This window comes from Chionomys nivalis, chromosome 25 (genome assembly GCF_950005125.1).
Source record: "Chionomys nivalis chromosome 25, mChiNiv1.1, whole genome shotgun sequence".
Classification (NCBI taxonomy): Eukaryota; Metazoa; Chordata; class Mammalia; order Rodentia; family Cricetidae; genus Chionomys; species Chionomys nivalis.
In genome coordinates, this window is record NC_080110.1 from 42,221,993 (window position 1) to 42,249,295 (window position 27,303).

At 49.4% G+C, this 27,303-nt stretch overlaps 2 protein-coding genes across 2 annotated transcripts; both read left to right on the plus strand.

Moving 5' to 3' along the window:
• Positions 1-328: 328 nt before the first annotated feature.
• LOC130866285 (2'-5'-oligoadenylate synthase 3-like) lies at positions 329-4,677 on the plus strand. The gene is made up of 4 exons (XM_057757590.1): positions 329-428; positions 1,774-1,949; positions 2,575-2,720; positions 4,524-4,677. Exons 1-4 carry the CDS (start codon positions 329-331, stop codon positions 4,675-4,677), a joined length of 576 nt encoding a protein of 191 aa, XP_057613573.1.
• A 55-nt stretch (positions 4,678-4,732) lies between these two features.
• Positions 4,733-26,603, plus strand: LOC130866286 (2'-5'-oligoadenylate synthase 2-like). The gene is given in 17 exon segments (XM_057757591.1): positions 4,733-4,815; positions 5,327-5,520; positions 6,771-7,070; positions 8,311-8,584; positions 9,235-9,480; positions 12,206-12,395; positions 14,506-14,744; positions 16,175-16,185; positions 16,600-16,733; positions 19,655-19,828; positions 19,919-20,207; positions 23,235-23,314; positions 23,317-23,370; positions 23,372-23,404; positions 24,183-24,451; positions 25,117-25,291; positions 26,556-26,603. Coding segments are annotated over 17 exon segments (2,793 nt in total).
• Positions 26,604-27,303: the final 700 nt, after the last annotated feature.

Sequence of the window (27,303 nt, forward strand, 5' to 3'; positions counted from 1 at the left end):
CCCCAGGGCAGTTCTTCTGCCAAAGGCACAGCTCTACAAGGGCACTCAGATGCTGACCTTATGGTGTTCCTCAGCTGCCTCCGCCAGTTCTCTGAGCAAGGCAGCCACTGGGCAGAGGTCATCTCGGAGATCCGGATGCGACTGGAGGCATGCCAGCAGAAGCAGAAGTTCAATGTCAAGTTTGACATCTCCAACAAGAAGAATCCCTGAGTGCTCAGCTTCTCTCTGACATCCCAGACACTGCTGGACCAGAGCGTGGACTTTGACGTGCTGCCAGCCTTCGACTCCCTCAGTGAGGTTCCCGGACACAGGCAGAGTGGTTCCAGGCATGGTCCTATACACGTCACAGGCATGGGAGCTGTGGCAAGGCCCCACTTTTGGTTCCAACAAGGTGCTGGGAGAGGAGGGGCTGAGGTCCTGGCCTAGCGGTTAAGAGCGCGTACTACTCTTGCAGAGGACCTATCTTGGCTGCCGTTCTATTGCTGTGATGAGACACAATGACCAAGGAAGCTCTTATTTTTAAAAAGCATTTAATTGGGGGCTTGCTTACAGTTTCAGAAAATTAGTCCATTGTCGTCATAGAAGGGAATATGGCAGCAGACAATACTGGAGAAGCAGTGGAGAGTTTACATTCTGATTTCTAGGCATGGGGGAGCTGGGAACTGGACTGGGTGTCTGAAACCTCAAAGCCTCCTCCAACAAGGCCACACCTTTGATCCTTCCCTAACAGTCCCACCACCTGGTGATCAGGCATTTTAATATATAAGCCTATGAGGGGATGTTCTCATTCAGCCCACCACGGGACCAAGTTCAGCTTCCAGTAAAGAAAAAAAGAAAAAAAGAAGGAAATGAAAGGACGTGACTGCTCCTAGGTATGGGGAAGGAGAAAGTTTATTGTAGATAAAAGGGAGAACACAGTCAGAGACAGGGACATCTGAGAGAGTCCAGACTGGACTTGAACAGGCTGAACTGGGTTATGTGGGGAGAGGGAGAAGGGAAGAGACAGGGACAAGGGAGTCAGGTGCAGCAGCCAGGATGCCAAAGATACACAAAGGTTGGGTAAATAAAATGTCTGGATTATACAGGGGAAGAGCCCCGCAGGGGGCGGGGGGTGAGGACAGCTCCAGTCCCCTGGGCTGGAGAGTTCAGGGTAGAAGGTGGGGTGTGCCAGCCACACCCTGCAATAGGTAGGAATTGGGGATTCTTGGAGAACCTGGAGGTCAGGTCCACTTTGATATGTTAAGTAGGCACCCTGGGTTTGAATCTTAACTTGGAGCACCCACATACTGGGTGAGACAGGCAGGCATCTAGATGCTATGTGGGCTCTGGTTCTACTTGCATGAACTGGTCTGGTCTGCTTCTGTTTATGTCCTCAGAGCCAGTCATGGTATCAGTCCACTGCCCCCTGCAGCCCTGGTGCCTGAAGAAGGCTTTTTGTCTAATGACCATTGGAGCCCCCTCCCTGAGCAGGCTGAGAGGGCATCAGAGAGGGTTAGAGATACCACACCCTAGGCTGACTCTCAGTCAAGACTTTCTCTATGGTGGGCAAGCAGGTGGCTGTAAAAAATCTGGGCAAAGAACTCCACCCTCATGAGGGCTTTAAGATGGACCATGCCACCCTTATGCCCTCACTAAAACACCTGGTGACCTCCCAGTGGGTCTCAGATCACCCTTAGACAAGGGATACTACGGGTCTCTCAGACCAGCTTTGTAAACTGGCTCACCCAGGCTCCCTAGATGACAGAGTGACTCTAAACTTTTCCCACTGTACAGGCCAGCTGAGGCCTGGCTCGAGGCCTGATCCCCAGGTCTACAAGGACCTAATTCACAGCTACAGCAATGCAGGCGAGTTCTCTACCAGTTTCACGGAGCTGCAGCATGACTTCATTAGCACCCGTCCCACCAAACTCAAGAGCTTGATCCAGCTGGTGAAGCAATGGTACCAACAGGTTAGGCACAGGGGCCATCTGTCACCCGAATTCCCACATGCACACTCACAGCGATGCTGGGACTGTGTCCCGAGTACTTTCCTTGGAGGAAATGGTGGGAGTGGAGGGGGGAGGTAAGGGGAGGGGTGTCTGTTTGGCCATAAGCAAGTGTGTGAGGTCAGTCACATTCCACCCAGAGGACCTTGGTTTGCGTGTCCATAAAGCAGGATTGAGCCAGGTCTGGTGCAGGCTTCTCATCTTAGCTACATAGGAGGCTGAGCCTGGGCTATGGAGTGAGCACAAAAATAGTCTGGCCAATTCAGCAAGAACCTGTCTCAAAATGATAAGTAACTGGCATGCTGGGGTGCAGTTCATGGAGAGGGGCTGGTAAGAGCCTTGCCTGGAATTAGTGAAGCTCGAGCCCCACCACCAGCACACATACACACACACACCCAAGAGTGGAGCTAACACATTGTGTCTCTGTGCCAAGGGTGATGCCTGGCCAGTCACCGGGCACAAAATGATGCTCGGTTAAGCTTTAGGGGTGCACCTGCCAATCCCTGGAGCCCCTCTGAACACCAGGTGAGGGATTAGCTGTTGTGTTGCCAAGATGGACTGGCACATCTGCTTTCTCTTGCTTCCCCAGTGCAACAAGATGGTCCAGGGGAAGGGCTCCTTGCCACCCCAGCATGGGCTGGAGCTCCTGACCGTGTACGCCTGGGAGCAGGGCAGCCAGAATTCTCAGTTCAACATGGCTGAGGGCTTCCACACCGTGCTGGAGCTGGTTGGCCAGTATACTAACTGTGCATCTATTGGATGGTCAACTACAACGCCAAGGACAAGGCCATCGGCAACTTCCTGAAGCTGTAACTTCAGAAGCCTAAGTTTGGTCACCCCCAGAGTCTTCTACCTTGGACCCACAATATCCACTCCTTGCCTCCCTATTGGCAGAAGATGGAAGGGCAAGACCTGCTCTCAGGAACTGGGCAACTCCCCAGATTGGTACTTTTAGTGCCTGAGGAGAGAGTCTGTCAGTTTCCCAGCCACCTGCAAATGTGTTTGTCAGATGAAATAGATGCAAGACTCCAAGTTCAACTCAAGTGCAGACAAATCAGATCACATGCTAGTCTGAGTGGCTCTCATGCAAGATTTGGGCCATACATGTCCTTTTTATGTTTAATGTGAAAGCTGGGACATGGCTTAGCTGACACAAGGTTTGCCCAGCGTCCATCCCCATCAGTGCATGAACTGTGAAAACTTATACTCATGAGATGGTGGGGGAGGACTGGGAGTCCAGAGTCATCCTTGGCTACAAAACCAGTTCAAGGCCAGCCTGGGCTATGTGAGACCTGTCTCCCCCCAAAAATGTGTCCAGATGCCATGACACACAACTGTAATCACAACAAGAGGCTGAGGTAGAGGGCATGAAGAGATGGCTCAGTAGTTCAGAACACTGGCTGCTCTTGCAGAGACCTAGGTTCCATTCCCAGCACCCACACAGTTGCTCGTGACTACGTATTCCAGTTCCTGAGGGTCTGGCGCCCTCTTCTGGCTTCCATGCACCAGACATGTTTGTGTACAGACACACATACAGGCAAAGCACTGGTATACATAAGAGAATGAAATGAAACCATGAGGCTGTGGGTAGAGGGCTTCAAGTTCAAAGGCTGCCTGGGCTGCATCATGAGAATCCCACCTCAAACTTCATGCGCATTTGTGATTCCTCAGAAACTAGGATGTAACTGGGCATCTGATATTCACACTCTTTACACCTGGCAGCTTCTCATCAGCAGCCTTCAGGTTATAGAAGCATGTGTCATTCTTCACAGTCATGCCCACCTCTGAAATGGGGACAGAGATAAGCAGGATTGTCTCTGAAACCGCACTTTACACTGAGCGTTTGCAGGCAATGGCAGTGTATCCTGAGAAAGGGTCTGGTGTATGATATATATTAGCTGATGATGTCTGTCGTGAATGCTGGGAGGGGCAGTGGCAGAATCAGGCCTGTAATCTATTAGCAATGCCTGCTTCAAGGAGGAAGGGCATCACTGTGAGTGGTTAGTAATGAACACAGCCTGAAGAAGTGGTACTCGTGCAGCTGCTTTTCCCTCCTTCCTTCTTTCCTTCCTTCCCTTCTAAGGATTTTTTTAATGTGTGTCGTGTTTTGTCTGCGTATATGTATGTGCACTGTGTGTACAGTGCCCATGGAGAAACTGGAGTTACCCAGGTTGTGAGCCACCATGTGGTTGCTGGGAACTGAACTCGGGTCCTCTGGAAGAGCAGCTAGTGCTCTTAACCACTGAGAGACTTCACCAGTCCCCTCACCACCAACCCTTTAGGACAGACTTTGTAACCTTGGTTGCTTCAGACTCACAATCTTCCTGCCTCTGCCTCCAGGGTGCTGGGATTACAGGCATTGCTGCCACACCCCACTCCATATGTCTCTTCTCTTCTACCCCTGCCCTATAGCGTGCACCTGGGGCACTGAGGAGCCCGGAGGTCCCGGCCCCTGTAGTGTTAGGGAGTGGAGAACAGCCCAGCCAGTGTTGCAGGTGGACGCTGTGGGGATGAGACTGACCTTGGGTACAGTTGCAGACGCATCATCCTGGGTCCAGCTGACCCCATAGGCAACCTGGGCAGCAATGCCTGCTGGGACCTGCTTGCCCAGGAGGCTGCAGCCAGCACATCTGCCCTGTGCTGCATGGACAAGGACCGCACCCCCATCAAGCTGTGGCTGGTGAAGGTGTGAGGCATGTGAGGTAGACAAGAGCATCCTTTGGGGGAGGACATGGTCATGAGCAGACATGGTCCTCTCTGAGGGACAGGACCCACCCATGGCCCCTGAGGACCTGTACGTGTGTGGTCTCAGCTCTGCAGAAATGCTAAGGTAACCAGCATGTCTTCCTTCCCACAGGCTTTTGTATGAAGTCCAGATAGATCAGTGGTCACATCAGCTGAGAGAAAATGACACCAGTATGGGAGACTTTGAGTAATGAGCCAGATGTGTGTGTGTGTATGTCTGTGTGTGTCTGCATGTATATATGTTTTGTGTGTCTGCATGTGTCTATGTCTGTTTGTCTGTGTGTATCTACATGTGTTCTGTGTGTATCTGTTGGTGTGTATCTATGCCTGGATCTGTGTTTGTGTGTGTCTGTCTGTGTGTCTTAGTGTGTGCCTGTATGTGACTTCATGTGTATGTATATGCATGTATGTTTGTGTGTTATGTGCACATGTATATATATATGCACGTATCTGTGTGTATGTGTGTATATGTATGTGTGTGTATGTGCCCCCTCACACTGTCTCCCATCTGATTGCCTGCTCACCCACCACCCTCTCATTCCTCCCCTATTTACCCACCTAGTGAAGCTTCATTGACCTCTGCTTTGATCACCCAGTGTCCCTGACTCCCATGCTAGGCACCCGAGGATCCAGACACCTCAGGCTCTGCCAGTCTGCACCCACTGTGCCCTGCCCCGACCCCTACAGCCACACCTAGCAGCAGCCCGGCCCTGCCAAGAAGCCACGCTCCTCTCTGGTATCCCTCCACCTGAAGAGACCCCCCCAGCTGTGGACCAGATATGTTCCCCATGTAATGTGACCGTGGCCATCCTGGGGCAGAGGTTGTGATGCCAGCTACCGAATACCCAGGTCCACAGCCATGATAATGACATAAGCAAAACAAGTGATACCTGGGCCTTAGGGACATAGAAGGAGCAGGAAGGACCCCAAACCTCTCCTGTGATTCCACCAACTCCCTCAGGAGGTAGCGCCTAGGTCGGGGAGGGTAAGTGAGAAGTGCAGGGGTACAGCATTCCTGACTCAGCACCGATGAAGGCTGAGGCTTTTTGATAATGCAGTGCTTGGGGGTCACCTACACCTTGCAACCCCCAACTCATGCCATTAGTAACCACAATAAACCCATTAGCTCACCACTTAGACTGGGCATCTTTTCCTTGCTCAGTCTTTGTACCCTGTCTGGGTTGAACAACATTTGTTCATGTCTCCCCAGGGAGGTCAGGTCATTCTGCCTCCTGATGTCTGATGTTCTCAAATGCAATAGAAACAGGGTCCTGATGGGGACAGGAAGGGATGGGTTAACAAGCCCTTGACCCAGAAACTGATTTTCCAGAATCTTCACCTTTGCTCCACTATGGGTGGACTGTGGATGGGCGGTGTTTGTCCCTTGTCCTCTGATTCCCACCAGGACCAGGGTGATGCCAGGCTGTCTCCAGGACAAATGTCTACTTATCTGTCTTAAATGGGAAAATGTCTCCAATCCCCTAGCCGAGTCTAAGTGACAGCTAGGAACCGGGGGTTGGGGGATGGGGGAGGGTAGGAAGACATATCTTATGAATGTCCCAGCCCTGCACACAGGAAGCAAGTGGTAGATACCGGAAGCAGTGTGGCCACAGCAGGGTTCTCTAGAGGGACCACCTGAGGGATGGACATGGTAGTGATCCTTCCAAAGGAGAAGAATGAGAAACGGAGGAAGGTGACTGCACTTGCCCATCCCCCACCAGTAGTGTCTCAGAAGCCTGGCTCTCCCTGGACCACGGTTGGGAAAGAACAACAGGGATGCAGGAGGACAGCGCCTCCCTAGTATTTTCAGACTTGTTGCCCTTTCCTGCCTCCTCAGCTTAGCCCACAGTGGCCAGCCTGGGCGAGGGGCGTCTCCTGCTCCTGGCTCTAGGTAACCCCAGGGGGGTTGGTCCCAACTTCACCTCACCTAGCCAACTCACGGAGGATGCCAACCAGACCCCAAATTATGTCTCTTGATGGCTGTTGGTCACAACATTCTCAGAGTCTAGACCTTCTTAATGCTTTGACCCTTTAATACAGTTCTGGGTACTCGTCTGTGGGCATACCAGCATGTGGGCAGACATGTTCCAAAGCCCATTGGAAATACGTGTGACCCCGTAATCTTAGGCGACTGTGAAAGTGTTGTTCGACCTAGAGGGGTCGAGACCTACCGCTTGAAAACCTCCGGTCTAGACAAATGTGACCAGCAGAGACCTATGTTTGCATGGAATCAGGAAACAGACAGGGCAATGGCCTGGTATCTCAGCCCCTCTTCCCACCACGCAGACTTTGAACCCTTTTGTCAAAATAGCTCCAGAAGTGGGATGGTTGGAGGCTGCAGTGAGGTCATGGCTATTTAGGCGTGGAGAGGCCTTGCTGACCCTTCCATCTCCGACAGCAGACACCATGATGGTGGCAGTGAATCCTCTGATCTCTGTTGAGGTCATGGCCCTGGGTAGAAGTTCCAGGAGGGCCATAGCTAGGAATGGGTGAGGTGACGCACATATACAACCCTAGCACTCAGGAGACTGAGGCAGGGTCCCTGAGAGCCACTAGTGTTCATCCCCTGAAGTCATTTTCTGTCCTTGGCTTCACTCAGAGGAACTTTGAGATTCCTCCGGCTTTCAGCGTTCCTGTAGGGAGCCAGTATTCTCGATGGTCCAGGACTCAGCAGAACTCTGAGGGGACGTGAAAAACCAAAGTCGCTATGTCTTTCCCAGTGAGCTTCCCAGGACACCATCTGCAACATAGGACAGCTAAACACAATGTCCGTCCTACACTGAAGGAGGATGCTATAATAATGGTTTATGAGAGGCTGAGGCAGGGGGATTACCAGTTCAAGGCCAGTTTGGGCTATATAGCAAGGCTCTGTCTCAAAACCAACACAAAATAATTATATTGAATTGGCAAAATTCCCCTTGTTTTTAATTTTATTTTTAAATTTTACTTTAAGTGTGTGTGTGTGTGTGTGTTTGTGTGTGTGTGTTAGGAAGCTACTCTTGACTCTCCAGGGCCCTGCATTCATTCAAAGGCAGAAAGGAAGCCTATATCTACCAGAGCACCTGCCATGCTGTGTGTCTTTGAGTAAGTCAGTAGCCTCTCTGGGCTTTCTCTACTGCTAAGCTTGGCACTGCTAGCTCCAGCCACTGTAAACAGGAGAAAAGGGCCAGTCTCCATGGACACCCTCTACCATCTATCAAACCAAATTAGCTTAGTGATTAGTGAGCACTCGGCCAAGGGTTTGGTTACTTTTGAGACAGGTTCCTCTGATCTACAGATGGAGGAGATAGAGACACCAAGAAGTCAGTCCTGCACTGAAGGACACACACATCAGGACTCTGTGGAGGTGCACACCTCTGACTCTGGAGTGGTGTGTCTCAGGAGAGGCTGGCTAGGGGGAAGTTCCCTGTGCAGCTGCTGGGCAGTGACTCCCACACTTGGGTTTTGATTTCCTAGGCAAGGCTGTGATGGAGGCAGGGCAGCAAGTTTGGACTCCACTTCCTCTATCGAGACACACCCCCCAGTATTGGGGCAGAATCCCCAGACCTGACCTACAAGGGACCTCTCTCTGCTATTACAGCATTCCTGAGGCCAGCTAGCAACTATGGGAAACTGGCTGGTTGGCAAGTCATCTGCCTGGCCATCTGGGGGGTCACTTGGGGAGCCATCAGCGGGACCATCCTGGAGGTCATCCGATGGGTTATCGGGCCCACAGTGCCAGCACACAAGCTAAAAGACTTTATCCACGCAAAACTCAAACCCAGTGAAGATTGCCTGAATCTGGTAGACCAGGACTTGGCTGCCATCTCTGACTTCCTGCAGAGCAGTGAGCTCCCTGTGCAGGGAGTGGCTAGGTAAGAGCCAGGTTGGAGACCAAGGTTGTTCCCCTCCCCCACCCACTCCCCCACCCCCCACGGTGATGCTGAGCACTGCTCCCCACCAGGCCCTGGGGACTGCACTTCCCAAGGTTTTTCTCCCTCTGCGGACACGATGGCAGACTGTTCAGGGGCCCAAGATGCAGTCAGGTCACCTTCTGTCAGGCTACGCCTCTGGCAGGCGGCTTCATCTCTCTGTACCACAGTGTCTGGGTCTGTAGAATGAAATCAGCCTAGAGCCCACTTCAGAGTGTTGTGATGGTGAGACACACAGTGTTCCCAGCAGCACAGAGTCCTGCTGTAATCCGTGCTCAGTAAATTAGCAGACTGGGTATGTGCATACGCGCACTCGCACTTTGCTGTATGGCATCTTTCCATCTGTGAGCGTTTTGTTTGTGCCACCATTTTCATTCTTGTATGGTACTCCACTGTGCCACGTATTCATCATATTGCAGTTTTGCTTTGCCTCCAGTTTGGAGCTAGCGTGCTGACAAGGACACAAATTAGTGCCAGCAGCCCGATTTTAAAATGATGGTGACATTTGGGAATTTCACTGAACTTGACAAATGTCACTGCTTGGAGCTACAGAAAGTCCAGACCTCACTACTGCTGCTTCATTCCCTGCAGAGTGGCTCCTATGACCAGGAAACTGTCCTAAGAGGCTACTCAGATGGCACCCTTGTTCTCTTCATGGATCACTTCCATAGCTTTCAGGAACAGAAGGAAAACCAACGTGAAGTCCTCAGCGTGATTGAACAATGGCTGAAACACCACAAGAAATACTCTAAGTCAGTGAGCCTTGGGCAAACCCTTGAAGTCTTACTGTCCATACATGGGCAGGGGATACTCTTGCAGGTCCTTCCAGCTTTGATCTTATGTGTGAGTGCTCCAGGCACTGGGGTGGGGTCCCAAACTTTCTGGGACTACTGGGGAGGCCCTTGACTCCTACAGGCTGAGGCTGTGACAGACAGACTGGCTATTTCCAAAATGGGGCTCGCAAACAACTGTCTGAGTCACAGTTCTGTTACTGACCAAGGCAGCTCTTTAAAAAAAAAAAGAAGCATTTGATTGGGGGCTGTCTACAGGCTCAGAGGGTTAGTCCCTCATCATCATGGCAGGAAGCAGACAGGCATAGCACAGGAACAAGCTGAGAGCTTCCTCTCCTGATCCACAGGCAGCAGGAAGAGAGTCACTGGGTCCAGCAACACACCGCCTCTAAAAAGGGCACACCTCCTAGTTCTTCCCAAATGATTCAACTGGGGACTAAGCATTCAAACATATGAGCCTCTGGGACCCCTCACCACAGCCCCCAAGAGGGAAGAGCCTCCTACCCTGGGCATATTATATCTAGAACTTCATTCTCATCTCATTTACTTTAGATAAAATGTTCCAAACTCTTTTTATAGGTGAGTGGGTGGATGAGAGTGGATGGCTGGGTGCTCACTAGATGTATGGATGGGTGGATGGATGGATGGGTAGAAGTGGGGGATTGCTGAATGTGTAAGAGGACGTATGGATGGATGAGTGGACAGATGGGAAAATGGGTGGATGTGTGAATGTATGTTTAGATGGGTGGAAGGAAGTGAGGATGTATAGACAGATGGAAAAGTGAATGGATGTAGGGATGGACAGACAGATGAATGGGGAAACAGAAGGAGAGGATTGGCTGGTGGCTATGCTGCCAATGGTAGATTCAACTAGTCTGACATCCCAGGGCTTCTGAGCTAGGGTCTAGAGTGCCTCCATTGTCTACAATTCCGAGGAACTTCTGGGTTACTGGAACTGTGAATAAGCATCACCTGATCATTTTCTGACAAGATGGAGATGTACACACACCCATATCACAGCATTCTCAGGATGATGGCCTGAATTAGAGAGCAATGCAAGTTGCCACGGTGGGCCCTTCTCATCTGTTAGGGTTTGAAGCACTTGGTCCCCAGCTGGTGGCACTAATTTGGGAGGGAGTATAGCCTGTAGGAGAAGGGTCCTTGCCACAGGAAGTGGGTGACCTGGAATTGAGCCTGGAGGGTGATAACCCCACCCTGCCTCCAACCCCACTTCCAGTGTGTTTCCTGATCCAAGGAGGAAGCACTCAGCGTCAGCTCCTGCAGCCATGTCTTCCCCAGCAGTGACCCAACAGAAAGATTTCCCCCACTTCGGTTGCTTCTGTCAGATGTCTCATCCCAGGGACCAGAAAAGTAACTGATACATGACCCCATGGATCCCTTTGTCACTGACTCTAAGATCAGGGCAGCTAGCTTCCAGCTTTGTTTGGTTGTAGTGGCGTGCCTGCCTCAAAAGAATGGGAGTCAGTGGTGAGAGAGATGTGAGGTTCCATCGCTGCAGGAAATTATGTCTTCTCTCTTTTTATGCCCAGGGCCTGGTGGCAGGAGACCAGCCCACCCTCTGCTGCCCTGAGAAGGGAACGCTTCACATGTAGCACCCAAATGGTACCACCAGGTGGCGGTAGAGCTAAATCTTCCATATCCCCACCACCACCACCACACATACATAGGGTTTCTCTGTGTAGCCCTAGCTGTCCTGGAACTTTGAGGATGGCCTCAAACTCACAGAGAATGCCTGCCTCTGCCTCCCGAGTGCTGGGATCAAAGGTGTGCACCACCAACCCTGGCAACATTTTTTTTATTACTACGTAGCAATAAGAATAAGACCCTAGCCGGGCGATGGTGGCGCACGCCTTTAATCCCAGCACTTGGGAGGCAGAGGCAGGCGGATCTCTGTGAGTTCGAGACCAGCCTGGTCTACAGAGCTAGTTCCAGGACAGGCTCCAAAGCCACAGAGAAACCCTGTCTCGAAAAACCAAAAAAAAAAAAAAAAAAAAAAAAAAAAAAAAAAAAAAAGAATAAGACCCTACAGAGGGATTCATAAATTGCTTCCTTTACTATATAAAAATCCAACTAATCTGGTCTACATGTCCCAAACAGATGAGGTAGGCTGCTGCTGCCATGGTTTCTTTCCCAAGGACATTTAACCCAAAATTCCAGCTTTTTTAACTTCAGGGCATTTCTCTCAATATAATTAACTTGATAGCTGCACCCCCACGAGAGGTTTATAAAACTTTCATGTTATATCATTGCATAAAGGACTTCAACTGTGCCTGGTATACAGTCGACACTCAATAAATGGTAAGGTATGTGCCCAGCTCCTTCCAGGGTGTCCTTCCAGGGCTGCTCACCCCAGGCTGTGCACCTAAATATATTTATGAATGGCAGAGCTCAGCAGACAAGAATAGAAACTAAGTGGCTCAGTGCACCTCCAACCTTTCCCCACTCCTGCCACCTCGAGGTGTCCCTGAGTCTCTGTGAGAGGTACCAGTAGAAGGCATTCTGTGGTACAGACATCCGCCAGTCGTGCAGACACAGTTGCCTTCAGTATCACTCTGGGGCATCTGTTTCTCATGTGTAGTTCACTGCCTCGTGTTCTGTGTGACTCCGCTGACTCTGTCTCAGGTCCACCCCATCCTGTTTTCATGTCAGGCTTCCTGTTAGCCTACCAGGGAGAGTAGCCCCACTGTTAACTAGACATCTCCCCAGCTCCAGCTGACTCAGACCGCCATCAGAGTCGAGCTCCCTGCTGCACTCTGCCTGCAGGCTTTGGTGAGGATTGCAGCTCCTGGATCTATTGGGATCTCAAAAGATCCATGGATCACGTAAGAGCAGCACTAGGCGAGTTTGCAGCCTGCTTCACCACGTTACAGCAACGGTTTGTCCAGCGGTATCCCAGGAGAGTGAAGGAGCTGATCCTGTTGGTCAAGCACTGGTATCAGGAGGTAATTTATGGCATTGCCTTGTTTCAAGAGGGTCTCAGGCTGGCCTCAAACTCAGGCTGCCTCTGCCTTTTAAGTGCCAGGATCAAAGCTATGTGTTACCACACCCCACATCATTCACAGCAAACAAATTTTAATAATATTAACAACATACTTTCATCTAATTTGATCTCCTCTTCATCCATAAACCATAATTGAGTATTTTCTCAACCCAAGCACCTAGGGGTCACACAACTGTGGCCCCAGTACTCAAAAAGTGGACTCAACAGGATCTAGACTTTAAGGCTAACCTCAACTATATAGCAAGACACTTAAAAAAAAATCCAGGGACTAATGACTCAGCGGTTAAGAGCACATATTGCTCTTCAAGAGGACCCAAGTTCAGTTCCCAGCACCCACTTCAGGCATCCCACAACCAGCTTTATCTCCAGGGGGTCTCAAACCTCTAGCCTATGAAGGCACCTGAACTTACACGGACAGACACACATAATAAAAAATATTAGGGTGCTGGAGAGATGGCTCCACGGTTGAGAGCACTGTCTACTCTTCTAGAGGACCTGGGTTCAATTCCCAGCACCCACATGGCAACTCACAACCATCTATCACTCCAGTCCTAGGGGATCCCATGTCCTCTTCTGGCCACCATAGATACCAGGCACACACATGGTACACGGACAAACATACAAACAAAACACTCATACATATAAGTAATAAAAAATTGAATATATTAAAATAATTTTTAAATTCCAATAACCATCCCCAATAATGAATCTTATTTAAAAGAATGTGATGTGTGTACACATGTGCGAGTGCAATATGTGCATGGATGAGAGTGTGTTCGTGTGTGTGTGCATAAGTGCATGAGAAACAGTGTGTGTGCATGTGAGTGTGTCAGAATGTGCCAAAGTGTATGTGTGGCAGAGGACAATGTACAGAAATGAGTTTTCTCCTTCCACTATGTGGGTCCTGGGGATTGAACTCTCTTCATCTTGCCAGCCCCCCTTATTTTCCAACACTGTAAATGGATTGTGTTGCACACAGGTGATATCTTATTTCACTCCATGTCTGAGAAATCCAGCCACATCATTACATAGCAGTAGTTTTCATTCCCTCGTATGTTCCATTATAGTAACACACCCGTGTTTTCCTCTCTGCTGCTGTGGGGCCCTTAAGTCATTCCCAGGTTGTAACCTCTGTGACTTTGGTTACTGTGGGTGTCCTCTGATATGTCTTTTCTGAACCTAAGCTCTCATTGTTCTTGGGTAGACATGCAGTAGAATTGCTGGAGTCCCAGACACAACCACAGACAGCATGTACATGTGTGTCTATATTTGCATACATGGACTCTGCATGAAATATAGTGGAGCGTACTTATTTAGCTTTAATAAAGAATGCCAAGTAGATTTTTTAAACCACTCTACTGGAACGGGAGAGAAGGCTTAGTATGGAAAGTACATGTTGCGCAGGCACGGAAGAGCCCACTACCCATGTAAAGGCAGGAGTGGTAGCCTGTGTCTGTAACTCCGTGTTCAGGAGGCAGACACAGGTGGATCCCCTGTGCTCACTGGCCAATCACTGCAGTCAATCAGTGAGCCCCAGGTTCAATGAGAGGCCCTGTTCCAAACCATAAGGTAGAGAGGTACTGAGGGAGACACCTGACCTTGACCTCCGGCCTCCTCATACCCACTCACAAACACAGCTCATACTCACACACATGCACACACTGACATACATGTTTATACACTCACACTTCTGTGCTCCCATATTTACTCAAACACATGTACATAAACACACTCACATGCGCCCACACTCACACAGCATGTGTTCATGCTCACACACTCATGCATACTCAAGCATGGGCACATACACACATTCACAATCACACAAACACTCACACAGTCTCACACACCCACAACACATATACACATACACTCATGCCCGCCCAGGCTTACACACTGTGTCACACACTCACACCCCTGTGAGAAGCGTGAGCATTCCAGGTGTCCCTTCCATCCCTTCATCTGTGTCTGATGGTACTGACACCTTGACTTCCAGGCACGGGGGTGACATCGTCTAGGCTCCGGCTTCCTGACAGTCTTGTCTTCTCTCCCAGTGCCAGGAGAAGTGGATGACTTCCCCATCTCCGGGGTTCTCCTACGCCCTGGAGTTGCTCACTGTGTATGCCTGGGAACAGGGCTGCCAAGATGAGGACTTTGACATTGCAGAAGGTGTCAGGATCATGCTGGGACTCATCAAGCAGTCATCATAGCTGTGTGTCTATTGGATAGTCAATTACGGCTTCGAGGATGTAACAGTTTGCAACACTCTTCTGTGCCAACTCAGGTTCCAAAGGTACCCAGCTTCTGATCTCTCTGGCTGCAGGCCTGGGCCCCATTGAGAGTGAGTTCTGAGTCCTTGCTGATATGGGGGAGGGGGAGGGGGATGAGAATCTGTCTGCAGAGGAGATTCAGTCAATGTGTTCCACATTCCAAACCATGGTCAGGCTTTGCACCTCAAAGACTAGAGGAAGCGGAGGAATTCATAGCAAGAATCATGAGATGGAACATCTCTGGGAAGAGGAGGATGGAGTTAGTGTGGCTGGATACCGCAGAGCCCTCAGCAGCCTCTCCCTTCTGTGTGTGAGTGCACACTCGCATGCGTAGGTACAGATGCACTTGGAGGTCAGAAGTTGACATCAGGTTTCACTCTCTGCTTATCGTCAAAGGTTCACTTCTTTTATGAGTATGTGTGTTCCCCATGTGTATGCCTGTAAACCACGTGCACATAGTGCGTATGAAGGCCAGGAGAGGATGTCAGACTCCCCAGAACTGTAGTTACAGATGGTTGTGAGTCACTACATTAGTGCTGGGACTTGAACCCAGGTCCTCTGCAAGAGAAGTCGATGCTCTTAACCTCTGAGGAGGTTCTTCAGCCATTCCACATTATTTGTTAAGTCAGGATCTCTCACCGATGTTCACCAATAGGCTAGACTGGCTCACCAGCGAGTCCCAGGACACACCTGCCTCTGCCTCCCCAGGGCTGGGATTATAAACACACTAGCATCTAGTTTTTATATGGGTCTTGAGGGTCCCCAACTCAGGGCCTTTTTGAGAGGCAGGTATTTTACCCACTGACCCATTTCCCCAGCCCAACTTCTTTATTAAAATTTGTGTGTCTGGCTGGGTGGTGGTGCATGCCTTTAATCCCAGCACTCGAAAGGCAGAGGCAGGCAGATCTCTGTGAGTTTAAGACCAGCCTGGTCTACAAGAGCTAGTTCCAGGACAGGCTTCATAGCTACAGAGAAACCCTGTCTCGAAAAAAAATTGTGCATCTGTGCACCAGAAGAGGATATAGGTGTCCTTTGTGTATTATTCTGAGGCAGGGTTCTCTTTTATACTCTGTCAGTAAGCCCCAGAGATCCCCATGTCTCTATCCCTCAGAGGTGGGACTGAAGTCATGTACAAAACACCTATGTTGTTCGTGGGTCCTGAACCCTGGTCCTTATGACTGAGTTCTAAGCAGTCTTAGTTTCTAAACTATCTTCCCAGGCGCTGCTGTGCGGGGGTGGGGGAGGTTGGGGGTGGGGAGCTGGGGGGTGGGCCAAAGGGAACAGGATCTCAGGATCTCACTGTACAATCCTGACTGGCCTGGAGCTCACTATGTAGACGAGCCTGGCCTTTAACTAACAGAGATCCACCTGCTTCTGCCTCCCAAGTACTGAGATTAAAGATGTGCTCTAGTAAACTCAGCCCTGATTTCTTTTAATCTGATAAAATTTCTAGACCAGTCATCTTGAATCTGTAGTGGGACCTGTGGGCTGTGTTCCTGCCGCCCCAGCTCCCGGTCGCCTGGCCAGCCCATGCCCCAAAATAACAACACACAAACTGTACTCTTCCAAACACTGCTTGGCCCATCAGCTCTAGCCCTTACTGACTAATTCTCATATCCTGATCAACCCATCTCTAATAATCTGTGTAGCACCAGTCTTACCGGGAAAGATTCAGCATGTCTGACCTGGTGGATTGCTTCATCGCGTCTGCCCTGGGGAGCAGCTGCATGGCATCTGTCTCTGAGAGGAGCTGTCCTGCATCTGAGCTCACTTGCTCTTCCTCCCAGCATTCTGTTCTGTTTACTCCACCCACCTATGTTCTAACCTATGAGGGTTGAGCAGCTTCTTTATTTTTTAACCAATGACCTTCCTCCATCATGAATCCAACTGACCCAACCAATAATGTGGGCAAAGATAACGGCTCCTGGCAGATGCTGACAGAGGCAGCTCAGGCCTGGCTGTACTCTCCTAGCCTGAATGATATGTCACCTGCACAATGCTGGGATGTTCTGGTAAGAGGATGTCCACACTGGAGAGAGGGTCCTCCTGATGCTGACTTGAGAGAGTGTGTCATGGCTGCCTGTGTGACTGCTGTGACATGTCACACACTCAGTGTGGCTTAAAGCAACAGAATTTGCCCCCCCCAGTTCTGGATGCTGGGGGTTCAAAGACAAGGAATAGGGGAGGGGTGGACTCTCCCTGGACAGCTCTGATCCCTGGCTCGGCTTGTGACATCATCACCCTGTCTTTCCCTCCACTGTCACATGTCTGCCCTGTCTCTTCTCCTTTTCCTTGATGTGTGACTGTCTGGGGACCCAACTCCTCTAAGGATAATAGTCATATTTAGCTGGAGCTCACCCTTGTGACCCTCTCCTACCAGCTTCTCTAAGTCCATTTCCTGTTAGGTCATGGTCATGGGTACAACAGGTCCAAATCCCAGTATATTTTAGGGAGATGCAACTCAACCAACTCTTAGAGGCCACAAAGATGGCTGTGAGGTAGAAAAGAGGGGCTATAAACAAAGTTGGTTCCCCAGAAAAGAGATAGGTTTATTTCTGCAAGAGCAAAATCAAGAGACAGGAGTTGGGGGCAGACAAGGAGCTGAGCCTCCTAGAAGTGTACACAACTCATGTCTGTGACTCCCAAGCAGACCCTGAGGCCCAGCCCCTGGGTGTGGGGCCAGCAGTGATGCAGATGTAGTCTGCCTGTCGGAGGAGGGCATCAAGAGCATTCCCAAACTAGACCAGCTGAGTCTGTCGAAAGGCTGCCTTGTTGGCCTTCGAAATGAGACAGATGTGCCAATCAAACCCCACCTGTGAGAACACGTGAGGGGCAAACTTCTATCCAAAGTGTGGACGCAGGGGCCACACTCCATCTACAGAGCTACCAGACGCTAACAATGTGGGACAGACAGAAGGAAGCAGAGTCTGTGAATGGGGTCGTTCCCCAGGTAGATGCCAAGGACTCCACAATCGCTCCCGTGTCCCCCACCCCAGGCTCCATTATCACCACTGCCTGGCCTTTTACTTCCTTGGGACAACCTCCTTGGTTTCCTTCTGAGTTTTCAAACATCTATCTCTGCAAAAAGAGACTCACAATGCCTGTGTGAGCTTCATAGACAGGAACTCTGGCACTTGCCGTTGTTGGCTAAGTGATATCACACACACATGCCCTCAGCTTCATGACTAGTGTGGTGGTTGCAAGTCACCAGAGTCTCTTGAGGGTGCTTCACTTCCACAACCACTGGGCTGTGGTCAAAACCAAATTTAAGTTCATAGTGCTGTCAAACTATAAGACACACACACACACACACCATATTCATATTCTGACAGCCATACCAATAGCACCCCATAGATCCCCCTTCTAACACACAGGCACATAATATGTTCAGCTTCCATGTCTCTACTACACCTTAAAAATTGTTTTTAATGTCAGACAGTGGTGGCACACCTCTTTAATCCCAGCACCTGGGAAGGTAGGGCCAAGAGAATGTCTGTAAGTTCCAGGATAGCCAGGATGGTTACACAAAGAAACCATGTCTCAGTATATATATTATGTGTACAACTGTTGCCTGAATATATGTTGTATTAAATGTGTATAATATCCACAGAGGCCAGAAAAGGGTATCAGATCCCCTGGAACTGGAGTCACAGACAGCTGTAAGCCACCACCCGGGTGCTGAAAATTGAACCTGGGTCCACAGACAGTGCACTGAACCAATGAGTCATCTCTCTAGTCCCCACCACACCTTCTGATCCCTGTGCTCTTCACTAGCCAGTCTTTTCAGACCATGATGTCACCCCTCTCTTGACAGCCCAGGAACCAACACACAAGCAGGAATGAGCATTTCAGGCTTATCACATGTACACACACACTCACACGTAAACATATACACTCACAGACGAACATGCACCTTTGCACCTGGAACCTCACACTCTCACAGTGCTGCACAATGCTGACACTTGTGAAAATACATCAGCACTCACAACTGCATACACTCACATTTGCATGCACTCACGTGTGCACATAATGTGCATACTCGCACATGCAAACACTCGTATTCTTGAATATTCATCTATAGCCTCTCATATGTGTGCATTCCTGTGTGTACACTTGCATATGATACAAGCTCACATATGCACACAACACATGTACACTCATGTGCGCATGCACACCCTGTACACCATCTGAGCTGTAGGAGCAGAAGGATTGAGTATGCTGCCACTGTCAAGGGGGTGCAAGGGTCACAACATCTAGGGGTGTCTGACCAAGATCAGCTAGCCTGAAAAGCTAAGCCCCTTCTCTTGTTCCCAGATGGCTGCACTGCTCTCTGCCAATGCTCTCCAGGAAACTTATCCACTTAGACTTGTCTTCTTCCTCACTCCCCACTGTTTAAAAAGTGACCCCTAAATCTATAACCTTATTGTTACAGCAGTGGGCAATCCAAATGCAGTCTCGCAGAGCTGGGATGGAGACACTTGAGGCCTCATTCCCTTTTTAAGCTCCTTGATCCTGCCCATGTACCCTAGTTCCTTATCCACCTTCAAAGCCATTAGTCCAACACCCTCCAGGCCCTCCTCTCCATGTCTGAGCTCTCATCTACTTTTCCAAGTTTGACCTTCACACCTGCCTCTTGCAAGGTCTTTGGGGATTTCCTCATGCTGACCCAGAGCACCTCCCATGTCTGCATCCCACAACCCCTTCAGAAGGATCTAGATCTCTCCCAAGTAGCCCATGAGGGACCAGGAGAGTTTCTGCTTGGAGAGGGGGTGGGCCACAGGAGGTAAGGATTGCCCAGAATCTCAAGAACATTTTCAGGAAGGTCTCTGACAGGAAGGTCTCTGCCCACTGTTGGAAGAAGGCTAGCAGGAGAAAAGAGGTGAGTTTTGGGGTGGCTTCTGAGCAGAGCCCACCAAATTTCTCTCCTCCCCAGCCCATATCACTCTTCATCACTCCAAGCCATTTACTGGACACGTTCATCAAAGACCTCCTCCAGCCCAATGAAAAGTTCTTGGAGCAGATCAGAAAAACTGTTAACATCATCTGTGAATTCCTCAAAAACAACTGTTTCAAGGACTCAAGCACCAAAGTGCTGAAGGCTTTCAAGGTGAGTGCTGGCCTGTAGCAGCGCCAGCTCTTGGGAACCAGGGAGACAAGGGTGAGGGGAGGCAGCATCTCACCTTCTCTTTCCTCCTAGGGAGGATCCACTGGCAAAGGCGCGGCTCTGAAGTATGGATCAGATGCTGATATTGTAGTGTTTCTCAGTCCTCTGAAGAGTTACCACTCCCAAAAAGAGGAGCGCTCACTGTTTGTCCAGGAAATCCAGAGGCAATTAAAAGTCTTCCAAAGGACCCAGGAGCTGGAGGTGAAGTTTGAGACTTCAAAGTGGATGGCCCCCAGGGTGCTGAGCTTCACCTTGAAATCCAGGAGTCTCAATGAAAGTGTCAACTTTGATGTCCTGCCCACCTATGATGCACTAGGGAGGAGTCCACAGACCCTAGCTCCTGAGAAAATTCTGGAAAACATGGAGGAAAAACCAGGGAGGGTTGGGTAATTCTCTCCCAGTTTTTGCCCAGGCCCCCAGGCACCTACATGCAATCCCACTCTCATGTAAGCAGTCCAGGCAGCCTTAAGGAGCTGCTGGCTCTGTTCTCCATGGTGTGTGAGGGATAGCACATACAGTTACAAACAGATCATAGACAACATCCCTTCATTTTCTCTGTGGAAAAGGGAACTAAAGAACAGAATGTGGGGGACAGATTTGTGAGGTAAGAGACAGGAAATTGGGTGAAGAAAACTCCTCCTCAGAAAGCCCATTCACAGGTGGCAGATACAGAAATATATGGACGAATGAAAGATCTCAAAATAGACTGATGAGATAGCTCCACGGTATGTGTTTGCCATTCAGTCATGGGGACCTGAGTTTTATCCCCACCACCTGTATAAAACGCCAGGCTCTACTGGAGGCACACTAGGGGTACGGGTGGAGAGAGAAACGGTCTAGCTGAATCAGATTGAAGTTCAGGGGGAGACCCTGTCACAGTGGCATAAGGTGAAGGATGATGCATCAAGACAGCCAACATCCTCCTTTGGACTCTCATGGGTGTGCGCAGACAGGCACATGCACCCACATTCACAAAGCAACTTAGAGAAAAAAGGGTTTGTTTGGCTTACACGTCCAGATCTCAGTCCATCATGGAGGGCCATCATGGAGGGAAGTCAGGGCAGAAACTCAAGGAAGGAACTTGAAGCAGAAACCATGGGGGAATGCTGCTTGCTGTCTCACTTATAGGTTTATCTTGGCTAGCTCTTAATCAGTCAAGGGAATGGTGCTGCCTACAGTGGGCTGGTCCCTGCATCAAAATCAACTTCTCAGATTGACTCTAGGCTGCTTCATGTTTTCTCTCTCTCTTTTTCTCTCTCTCTCACACACACATATATTCTCACATCCATGCACATACAAAGGCCAAGCTACTATGTGTGTGTGTGTGTGTGTGTGTGTGTGTGTGTATTTCCTATATTAGAATTATGAAGACTATAATATCTTCCACCTGAGTTGTTCTTGGGGCCCAGGGGAAATCAGGGTAAAACATTTGCTTAGCATGTACAAGGCTCTGTGTTCAATGTCCTCACCCCAAGGTAAAGCAAACAGCTCTTACCCATTGTTTGTGGCTGGAGCTCAAAGGCAGAGTACTTGCCTAGCATGAGGATCCTGGGTTTGACACATCTCTCCCCACTGCAAACAAAAACCAGCTGTTTTGATTTCTCTCAGAATAAACAGGAGTCTATAGAATGGGCTTCAGCTCACTTTTGTCTGTTTGCTCTTGAAATAGCAGCTGTGCTAGTCTGCCTCCTGTCACTGTGATAAACACTGGCCAAATTGGGCAATGGCAATGCACACCTTTAATCCCAGCACTCTGGAGGCAGAGGCAGGCAGATCTCTGTGAGCTCGAGGCCAGTCAGAGCTACACAGAGAAACCCTGTTATGAAACAAACAAAAAACCCAAATACAACCACTGACCAAATCATCTTGGGGAAGAAAGGGTTTAGTTCCTCTCACAGTTGCGTGAGTCATGGAGGAAAGTCAGGGCTGGAACCTGGCAGCAGGAACTGAAACAGAAGCCATGGAGGAACACTGCTCACTGGCTTGCTCCATCTAGATTGCTCAGCCTGCTTTCTTATACAACTCAGGACCCCCAGAGGGCTGTGCCCTTCCACATCATTCATCGATCGAGAAAAAGCCCCCACAGATGAGGCCTTAGGCCAGTCTGGTGGAGGCAGCTCCTCGGTTGAGACTCCCTCTTCTCAGGTGTGCTTAGCTTTGTGTCAAGTTGACAGAAAACTCACCTATATAGCAACACAGCAAATGTTTTCAGCCTAGGAGGCCACAGTTTTCCCACTACTTGGCTTTGACATTTCAATCTGAAAACAGCCTTGTGCGATAGATTCACAAACAGGGGCAACTCCATCCCAGTGAAACTGTGTTGACAAAAATGAGAGGTGAACTAAAGATACCTCAGCAACAGCAGTGTGCAAACGAGCTCAGAACAGACAGGAAGGTCTTTCTCCAACACTGAGAAACATCTAGACCTGTGTTCTGAATCCACTGAGAGCTTGAGGTGTGGCTGGAGCTACCAAAGAGCTGAATTTTTGTCTCTTTTCCTTTTAATGATCTCAAATACAATCAGCCACAGTGGCTGGTGGCTGCCCTAGTGGGTACCACAGGTGTGTGTACTACTGTGAAATTACCAGCACCCACCAGACCATGGAGTCACTACTGTCTGCATCTTGGATACCCATCAGTAATTCAAATATATATATACACGGTTCAAAAGAAATTTCCCCCAGAATGAAATTGCACTTGTCAAAAAAAAATAGGATGGGTTCACTGGCTAAGGGGGGTTTGCTGCTCTTTCAGAGGACCCAAGTTTGGTTCCCAGCACTAGAGTTCGGTGGCTCACACCTTTTAACTCCAGCTCCAGGGGACCTGGTTCCTTCTTCTGGCCCCTACAGCCTCTCACATTTGCATGTGTGTGAACACATCACACCCATCCAAATAAAAATAAAGTTTTTAGCCAGGCGTTCGTGGCACACACCTTTAATCCCAGCACTCAGGAAGCAGAGACAGGTGAATCTCTGTGAGCTTGAGGCCAGCCTGGTCTAAAAAGTGAGTTCCAGAACAGCCATGGAAACCCTGTCATGAAAAACCACATAAATGAATAAATAATAAAGTTTTTTGAAAACCCACAGTTTTGAGGTCTGTAGAGAGTTTGTCTAACATCACCAAAACCTGGGTTCAACTCCCATACACTGGCATGGGAGTACTCACCTGTGATCTCAGCAGTCGGAAGGCAGAGTCAGGAAGATCAGAAATTCAAGATCAACTTTGGCTACATACCAAGTTTAATGACAACCTTGGCTACATAAAATCCTGTCTCAAAAAAGATTGGTTTTTTTCACTCTGTTACTTACCATATACAATAGGACTAACATACACTTTGCTCCCATGTCAGGTCATCTGCATCCTGGCTTCACCTCCAGACCCAAAGCCTACAAGGCTCTCATTGCATTATGTAAATCATCAGTCATCAAGTGGGGGGAGAGTTTTCCACCTGTTTTACAGAGCTTCAGAGTGAGTTCATTAAATCCCCAACCCACCAAACTGAAGAGTCTGATTCACTTGGTACAAACAGGTCAGCCAGACCCTGCTTTGGCCAATGTGGTTGTTGTTTTACCAACAAGCTAGGATACCAGCTTTGCCAACTGTCCTGAACCCCCAAATCCTCCCATGCTTGGGGCTGGGCCTCTGGAGGGAAGCTGTTGCTCATTTAGCCATGGGTCTTCTGATTGCATTTCAGTACTTGTGTATTTGGGTCAGGCCTATAGAGCCTCCTAGCATCAGAGCAATGTGCAGCTTGTTCTGACCTCACATTGGTCAAAGAATTCAGTGGCAGCCAAGTTTTCCTGAGAAACATGGATGGAAGTTAAAGTTGCATGCCACAGGTTACCAGTACAGCTGTATGGACACCATGTTGTCTCTCAGAAGGCAACAGGAAGCTGTGGCTGAGACTCAAATCATCATAAGTGGCTGAGGCCTGGGGGACTGGTTTGCTCTGATTTGAATTTCAGCAAGTCACATGACTCCCTCAAGCACCACCCCTCCCCCTCCTTACCCTCTCTGCTTACTACTCAACCTACCTCCCCATCCCACAGCCAATCTTCCTCTGACATGGCAATCCATGGTACAGGGCTCATAGCTAGCCTACAGAGGGTCCTATCAGCCAGGAGTTACATTGCTGCCCAAACACAGGACACCATGTGTACCACTCTGTCTGCTGCTGAGTCTAGCAAGCCTACCTAGGAGTCAGGGCTCCCTCTTTCAAGTTCTGTTTCATAACCATGTTGCCCAGCTGCAACCCAAGCAGTCCATGAGACACACTGGGCCCCTCTGCCTCTCCAAGGTCACCTGACATCTCCACTCTCCCAATCTGTGTGAAAGGAAAATGAAGCCAAAAGCATCCTTGCCCCCAAAGTATGCCCTGGAGCTTCTCACGGTGTAGGCCTGGGAGCAGGGCAGTGGCATGAATAATTTCAACACTGCCAAAGACTTCCGGACCATCCTAGACCTGGCCATCAAATGCAAGCAGCTCTGCGTCTTCTGGACAGTCAACTACAACTTCGAAGATGAGCTGATAAGGACGTTTTCACTGACCCAGATCCAGAAAAAGAGGTGCCTGTGTCCCCGTCCCCCACCCTGTTCTGAATTAACCCAATACCCTTCTGTGCTATTTCTTCCATGACCTGGATTCTTTTCCCCCAGGGTCTTGTTCATTCCCAGTGTGAAACTGAGGGAGAAGCTGCCAGATGAGTGAGAAAACCCAACCTAGGGAGTAGAAGGGCCTGGCCAGACAGAAGGGATGCAGAAGGGGAGGAGGGGGCAGGCAGAGGGCTCCCTCACTGCTTTCTTTCTTCTGTTATGTCGAAATGTGAAATGTGTGTGTTAGCCGATCTGAGAGGGGTCTGAGGTGGCAGGATATCCCTGAGAAACAGCATTGCCATTTCCAGGCTCAAGTGTGCATAGACACACACACACACACACACACACACACACACCAGTGCTGACCTCCTTAGCAACACTGTACTGTGACATCTTGTAGTTGGGTGAGAGTCTCTTGAAAGGGGTCATCACTATGGTTCACTGTGTGAAGTAAACAGCTTTAGAAGGGTTTTTGGATTTCAACTACAATAATTCTAGGAAGTTACTTTGACTCTTTAGTAGATTCAAATTGCTTGACCTAGGCTGCCAGGATACATTGTGTCTTTGATGGGAATCGAGCCAGCAGTCTCGTAAACAAGCAGTCCTTTCCTAGTCTCTAACTCTTAACTCTCCTTTAGACCAGTAATCCTGGATCCAGCTGATCCCACAGGCCACATGGGAGAAGGTGACCGCTGGTGTTGGCATCTTCTAGCCAAAGAAGCAAATGAGTGGCTTTCCTCCCTCTGTTTTGAACTACAAAGTGGAGGCTTAGGGCAGAGAGTGCAGCTATGGAAAGTGCCAGTAAGAAAGTGGGTGGCTCTGTCACAAATCAATCATAGGGCTTTCTTGCTATAGTGATTTGGAATTACTGAGCCCCCCAAAGAACCAAAAACTGGACTCCAGGAGTTCTTTCAGTCAGTCATCTGCCCTGCTCTGGGTACCTAAAGACCCAGATAACTGAGAGTCGGAATCATGAGGCAGGGAGGAGTGGAAGGATGGGGACATCTGAGGAAGTGATTCAGCAGAGTTCATTTCCCCAGAACCCACATAAATGCAGGGTGGGTGTGGCAGCCTCCTTATGATTCCAACCTTGGAAGCCTGACTCAACAGAATCCCCAGAGCAAGCCAGCTAACAAAGCTAACCATATCAGCTATCTCTGGGTTTGATTGATAAAGCCTGCCTCAATAAATGAGGTGGAATAGTGACAGACGATGAGTCCTCACAGCATCCCAGGGCCTTATACATGTAGACATATGCATGTACATACACAAAACATGCATACAAATGACATATGCATGTACACACATGCAAAGATGCATACACATGCATGCAATACACAGACAGAGAAAAACAAAAACAAGAAAAGAGGGCACATAGTAAGTAGATTAGATTAAATGCTTCATTGATGAATTTTCACACTTTTAAAAACCTAGAATTGTCATTTGAGGCCAGCCTGGTCTACAAGAGCTAGCTCCAGGACAGGCTCTAAAGTTATAGAGAAACCCTGTCTCAAAAACAAACAAAGAAACAAACAAAACAAAACAAAAAAACCCTAGAATTGTCACATGGTCACCTGTAGCTTTGAAAGTGGCTACCAAGCAAGGGGTAAAATTGTACTGTGGAAGGATTGGAACTCCATCCCCCTCCCCCCAAGATACACCAGGCACAGCCTTCCAGGCTACCCTCCCACAGGCAGGCACACTTCATTCTTCTTTCTGTGCCCCCTTGGCACTCTTGACTTCCGGAGACAAGATGAGAAGGCTGTACTGTGCATTGTGAGATGCTGAACACTGTCCCCAGACTCACCTGTGTATTTCCCAGTTGGAAACTGAGACATTGTGTTGTGTCTTCTGGTGTGAGAGTTTGTTGTTGTGCTTCCCAAATAGGTTTCCCAGATTCTTTTCTGGAGACAGGTTCTCACTGTGTGGCCCTGAATGATCTGGAACTCACTCTGCAGACAAGGCTGGCCTCAAACTCACAGAGATTCACCTGCCTGTGCTGGGATTAAAGGCGTCTGCCACCACACCTTTCTTTAAGCTCCCACCCCACCTGTCTTTTTCTCCCCGGGTAGTACAGACCCCAGGAAGCTGCAGAGCTCAAATCTACCCCACCGTGGGTATCTGAGTTGGAATCCATATCTGGGATAAAAGTGCTAGATGAAGCCTCTAGAGCCGGCTGGCCATTGATTTAAAGACTCGGGCCATGTTACAGAAGGGAACAGGTCTAGTCCTCCCTGGCTGGTCCCCACCTCTCTCCTGCACTCCCAGACACTCTGCTTGAAATCAAGACTTCGGATCTGCTCCCCCTCCCACCCCAGGGTCTCACATAGTGGACACCCCTCTGTGAAAGTGAACTTCAGAGATGCTTGCCCCAAGCAGCGTGCTGTGTTCCCATTCTATATGTTTTTTCCCTGTTTCCTTCTCTCCATGCCTCTCTTCAGCTCCAGACTCACCCTGTCTCACTAAGGTTGAGCCCCTCCCTTGCCCTTCATTTCTGGTAGTCCCAGTTAGTTCTCAGTATCTCACTGCATCTTTGCTGAGCTCTTCACTCCATCTACAAGCCTTCCCCGCCTGTGTGAATGCAGAGGTGTCCAGCCCAGCAGCCAGTCAACCATCTCCCTCCACCCCTGCTGCTAAAAACCCCTTCTCTTGGGGAAATGCAAACAACATGTACCCCTCCTCCTAAGATCCTGGGACAAACCAAGATGTGAGGAACCAAGGAATTCTTTGGGCTTACCTGCAGCATGTGGGTGAGGGGTCATGGGCGGGGCTGAGGTGACTCTAACTCTGCTGCACTGGAATGTCCTCACCCACCAAGAATGGTG